At 42.2% G+C, this 6,000-nt stretch overlaps 2 protein-coding genes across 2 annotated transcripts in view; one reads left to right on the top strand and one right to left on the bottom strand.

The window, feature by feature from the left end:
* Positions 1-341: 341 nt before the first annotated feature.
* Positions 342-821, bottom strand: LOC145950275 (uncharacterized). The gene has a single exon (XM_083061356.1). The coding sequence runs from the start codon at positions 819-821 to the stop codon at positions 342-344; it is 480 nt and encodes a 159-aa protein (XP_082917482.1).
* A 2,118-nt stretch (positions 822-2,939) lies between these two features.
* Positions 2,940-6,000, top strand: part of LOC145949228 (kinesin-like protein KIN-12D) — a 32,683-nt gene continuing 29,622 nt past the window's right edge. The window contains exon 1 of the mRNA XM_083061355.1: positions 2,940-2,960. Within this exon, the coding sequence (XP_082917481.1) occupies positions 2,940-2,960 (21 nt within the window). The remainder of the gene's footprint in view (positions 2,961-6,000) is intronic.

Genomic DNA, 6,000 nt, shown 5'->3' with positions numbered 1-6,000 from the left:
TATCTTGCCCTCATGATCTTTCTGGCCATGACCTGTCTAGCTATATGGGTACCGAAGGTTCCTTCGTGGACTTCCTTCATTAACGATCGAGACTCCTTCTGACCAATACATCTTAACAGGATGGAATCAAAACTCTTCTTGTATAGGATGTTCTCATGTAGTACGAATCCGATAGCCCTTCGTCTGATTGTTTTCTTGTCGTTGCAAATGCCCCGACTGGGTATTTCTCTTCTTTAATGTATTGATGGATGTCAAAATACCAAGGATGACCATCTTCCTTTTCCTCTAGTGTGCAACAATGAGCTTGTGTCTCATGTCGTCTGATTCTGATGACCGGTATTTCACATCCCTCTTTTATAGCGAACATGGATGATAGTGTGGCCAGCGCATCTGCTATACTGATTCCCCTCTCTCGGGGTATGCTCAAAGTTAATGGATTCAAATTGAGACATCAGGTCCTGAACGTATGCTCGATAGGGGATTAATTTGTAGTCCTTCGTTTCCCATTCATCTCGTAGCTGGTATATCACCAAAGCTGAATCACCGTAGACTTCTAGTTTGGTGACTTCGTTATCTAGCGCAGCCTGTAGACCCAATATACAAGCTTCGTATTCAGCCATGTTGTTGGTGCATTCAAAGTCCAACCTTGCAGTCACAGGGATATGTTTTCCTTGGGACGATATCAGTATGGCTCCTATTCCGTGCCATATTATATTGGAGGCCCCGTCGAAGAACATCGACCAGGATTCATTTTGACTTTGCTTTTTTGGCTCATCCTTCAAGGTCAATATTTCTTCATCGGGGAATTCCTCCTTGACCATGTGTTCATCCTCGGTTGGTCCATTTGCTAAATGATCGGCCAGGACACTACCTTTGATTGCCTTTTGCAAGACTTATACAATATCATATTCTGATAGCAAAACCTGCCATCTGGCAATTCTCCCAACCAGAACAGACTTTTCAAGTAGGTACTTGATAGGATCCATTTTGGATATTAACTGGGTTGTATGTCTCAGCATGTATTGTCTTAGCCGTTGGGTGGCCCACACCAAGGCACAACATGTTTTCTCCAAAGGAGAATACCGAGCTTCGTAATCAGTAAACTTCTTGCTCAAGTAATAGATAGCTCTTTCTTGATTACCAGTCTTGTTTAACTGTCCCAGCATACATCCCATGGAATTTTCCACGACCGTGAGGTATAGGATGAGAGGTTCTCCTTCAATAGGAGGCATCAATATTGGTGGATTGATAAGACATTGCTTAATCTTATCGAAAGCGATTTGGCATTCCTCATTCCATTCCACGGGTTGATTCTTTCGGAGCAGCTTAAAGATGGGAGCGCATGTGTCAGTCAACTGAGATATGAAACGAGCTATATAATTCACCCTACCAAGAAATCCTCTGACCTCCTTTTCTGTCTTAGGGGGTGACATTTCTATTATGGCTCTGGGTTTGTCTGGATCTACTTCTATCCCCTTTTCACTAACGATGAACCCAAGGAGTTTTCCTGATCGAACTCCGAAAGTACATTTAGTAGGATTTAGCTTTAATTTGTACTTACGAAGCCGATTGAACAGTTTTCTTAGGTGGATAAGAAAACATGAATCCCTAATGGACATCCTTATTCAGGCGGTCTTCCAACAGCACCGTTTCACGGGCTTTAATCTTCATGCTTGGGAAGCGGCTGCTTGTCGATACTAGGCGTGTCCGTGTCAAATTTTAACCACCCGACGTCAATTAGGCCTTGGACTCGAAGCTTTAAGGCCTTACATCGCTCCATAGAATGTCCTGGGAGCCAGAGTGATAATCGCAACGCTCCTCGGGATTGTACCATGAAGGGAAAGGGGGACTGAATTGCTTTGATGGCGGGAGTCGTACCAGCATGGAAGCCTCTAAGAGTTAAGGTAATAGTGCCGCATAAGTGGTGGGAATTTTGTCCATCGTCTTCTCTTTCCATGACTCGATCTGTGTCGCGCCTTGACTCTTTGGAGGGGTGGTGGCTATGATGACTGCATTGATCCCATCCTCCTTCTTTTTTCCGTAGGACTTCTTGTAGTCATAACTCCCTGGAGCCTTTCTTATTTTACCGCTCTTCAAACCCTACTCCACCCTTTCGCCTATGGTGACTATGTCGGCAAAAAAAGTCGAGGTATTCCCTATCATCTTATCATAATAGGAGCCGGTTAAAGAGTTGATGAACAAGGTCACCATCTCCTTATCAGAAAGCGAGGGCTCTACTTGTGCAGCCAGCTCCCTCCACCTCTGTGCATAAGCTTTGAAAGGTCCGTCCCCCTTCTTGCTTAACCCTTGCAAATCAGACCTGTCGGGGACGAGATCAATATTGTACTTGTATCGTTGCAAGAAAGCGTCGGCGAGCTGCTTCCATGTCTGGATCCTTCCTCCCTCCAGCTGCATGTACGAATTGAGGGCCACATCCGATAAGCTCTCCTAAAAACAGTGTATCAGGAGCTTCTCGTTGTCCACATGGGCAGCCATCTTTCGACAGTACATCATCAGATGCATTTTGGGGCAGCTGGATCCCGTATACTTTTGAAAGTCAGGACTTTTGAACTTGGGTGGGAATTGGATATCATGTACCAAGCACATTTTAGCGGCCTCCTGAATGTCAAAGCTATGACCTTCCACCGCTCTTAACCTCTCTTCCAAAGCATTTAGGTGATCCTTGGACGCATCTCCTACATGACTAGCGCTGTAGTCATCATGTGGGAGCTTGCTCATGGTTTCGCACATTCGAGCCATTTGCTCCTTGAGCTGCCTAAGCTCTTCATTCAGCTCGCGATTCCTTTCCATTAGTGCCTCCATAGCTTGTCTTTTTTCGACCCTCGTGAGTACGGAGTGTTGAGAAGCCACCTTCGAGGGATAACAATGGATTTCTATTATCCTTGTTTATAGATCTATGGAAGGAGATTACTGACAGGATGACGCTTGCCCTTATGAAGGTAGATGTCCCTTTTCGTAATATCTTACGATATGACAAAGGTTACACCAATCCTTAGAAAGTCGGTCATCATCGGTGCCCCTTTTCGTAATATTTTACGATATGACAAAGGTTGCACTGATTTTTGTCGAGTACTCCTACCAGTTCTAATATATGTATAGCATATAAGAGCCTCACTATATTTTTGTTTATATTTTTAGACAAAAGAAAGGGAATATGACAAAAGGAAGATGAACTTTTTTTATATACAAACAACTATGCAACAATCATATGCTCAAACAATTATAATCCACGAGCGGTATAAATCCATGGTCTGTGGTCCCTGTCGAGAAAAGTGCATTGCATAGGACAATTCTAATCTCACTGGTCTTAAGGCCCCCAAGGTGCCCCCATTATAGAGACCCAGTATCTCTGTCGCCGTCACCTGCCAAACTCTAAGGTTTGTCGCAGTATTTCGGGCTAGAGTAACCGGTTATCACCTTGAGTGTGATTTTCGACAAGGCTCGCAGGCTCCAAGGCCAAACTTGGGCCGGTCGTACGTCAACCACTCCCTATATTTAATACCCGCATGCCCCCGGGTGTAGGGGAAACTGTTGTGTGCAAAGGATTGTGTACAATTTTATTCAAACAGGTGCAGAATTTAAACAAACAAACAAATATTAAAGCCAAACAAATAAAGCAAACAAAATAAAGGGAAAAAATATTTAATTTATTATTTTTATTTTATTAACTTCATCAATTAAATGGGCCTGACCCTCTTAAAACTTCTCCAGTGGAGTCGCCATCTGTCGCAACCCAGATTTTTCCGATCTCGCGACTAATGGTTTAGACATTCTTTTAAAAGTCTCATCAATTAAGGAATGCCCGGACACCAGACTAATCCTTAATTAATGGTTTTGAAAAATGAGTTCATGGAGTCGCCACCAATGTTTTACTCAAAATATTGAAAAAAAAAAGGTTTTTTAAAAAGTCCAATAATGGCCTTGATAACCAGAATTGGGTTCGGGGGTCGGTTACGCGTAGAGAAGGTATTAAGCACCCCTACAACGCCCTTAATCGGTACCCTATGATGAAGTTAGAATTATAAATAATAATAATAGAAATATTAAATCCCCTTTTATTAATAATTATTTACATGTTTAAAATTTAAATTATACAATTAATCCTAAAATAACTACATGATTATTTTTATTATAACAATATTTATTATAGAGAAGAAATAAATAAAAAAAGGAGAAAGAGATTAACCGAAATACCTCTTGATTGAGCTCTATTGAATCTTCAAAACAGGAAGATTTTAGGTGCTTTTTGGCAACCCTTTGCACTACAATGCCTCACAAAAATCTCAAGAAATACAAAGAGGGGGAGAGAGAAAAAGAGAGAAATTTCGTGATCTAAGGAGTCTGGACGAAATTTTGGAGTCTTGAGAAATGAGCCCCAGCTGTCTATTTATAGACTTCAGAAAGGGTCCAGAACGGCCCGTTCCAAAATCGGAACGGGCCGATCTGGATATGGCCGTTGTGGGTTAAATTTGTAACTGGAACGACCCGTTCTGAAATTGGAACGGCCCGTTCCAGAGACATAATTAACACATACTTGGTTGTGCTGGAACGGGCGTTCCGGACAAGGTTCTTTAGGTTTGTTTTATAACTTGGAACGGCCCGTTCTAGTTACAGGTTTAGCCCTCTTTTGAAGAGTTTGGAACGGCCTGTTCCAATCTTGGAACGGCCCGTTCCAAATTAGGGTTGATGGCTCTTTTAAAAACTTGGAACGGCCCGTTCCAAATTGGGAACGGCCCGTTCCAAATTGGGAACGGCCCGTTCCGGTTTTCGGAACAACCCGTTCCAGTCTTTTAAAATTAGCTTAATGGGCCTTCTAAAGTCCTATCTTGTCGTTTGCATGCTTCGGGAGCTCCTTCCCTTCGTAACAGAGGTCCATTCCCTTGTTTGTATGCCCTCCGGACGAAATTGGGTGTCTACAGGCTCATGAAGCCCAAAACTAGGCTCAATAAGCTTAAAACCCAAAAAGTTTTATACTAAGGCCCATAATACAAGACCAAACAATATAAACTCCTATACTACCAAATATATGAGAAAGGTGGTCATCCATGTAAAGCCCAAGTAAAGAGAACCCTAGGCCCACTAAACCCATTGGGCTCACTAAGCTCAGAAGCAAAGAAAAACCCAAAGGCCCATGAAGCCCAAAACTAGGCCCAATAAGCTTAAAGCCCAAAAAGTCTTATACTAAGGCCCATAATACAAGACCAAACAATATAAACTCCTATACTACCAAATATATGAGAAAGGTGGTCATCTATGTAAAGCCCAAGTAAAGAGAACCTTAGGCTCACCAAACCCATTGGGCTCACTAAGCTCAGAAGTAATCAAAAGTCAAAAGGCCCATGAAGCCCAAAATTAGGCCCAATAAGCTTAAAACCCAAAAAGTCTTATACTAAGGCCCATAATACAAGACCAAACAATATAAACTCCTATACTACCAAATATATGAGAAAGGTGGTCATCCATGTAAAGCCCAAGTAAAGAGAACCCTAGACCCACCAAACCCATTGGGCTCACTAAGCTCAGAAGAAAAGAAAAACCCAAAGGCCCATGAAGCCCAAAACTAGGCCCAATAAGCTTAAAACCCAAAAAGTCTTATACTAAGGCCCATAATACATGACCAAATAATATAAACTCCTATACTACCAAATATATGAGAAAGGTGGTCATCTATGTAAGGCCCAAGTAAAGAGAACCTTAGGCCCATCAAACCCATTAGGCTCACTAAGCTCAGAAGCAATCAAAAGTCAAAAGGCCCATGAAGCCCAAAACTAGGCCCAATTAGCTTAAAACCCAAAAAGTCTTATACTAAGGCCCATAATACAAGACCAAACAATATAAACTCCTATACTACCAAATATATGAGAAAGATGGTCATCCATGTAAAGCCCAATTAAAGATAACCCTAGGCCCACCAAACCCATTGGGCTCACTAATCTCATAAACAATCAAAAGCCCAAAGGTCCATGAAGCCCAAAACTA

This window comes from Cajanus cajan, chromosome 8 (assembly GCF_000230855.2).
Source record: "Cajanus cajan strain Asha chromosome 8, NIPB_CcT2T_4, whole genome shotgun sequence".
Taxonomy (NCBI): Eukaryota; Viridiplantae; Streptophyta; class Magnoliopsida; order Fabales; family Fabaceae; genus Cajanus; species Cajanus cajan.
The sequence above is the reverse complement of the archived record's forward strand: the minus strand, read 5'-3'. Positions and strand labels throughout refer to the sequence as shown.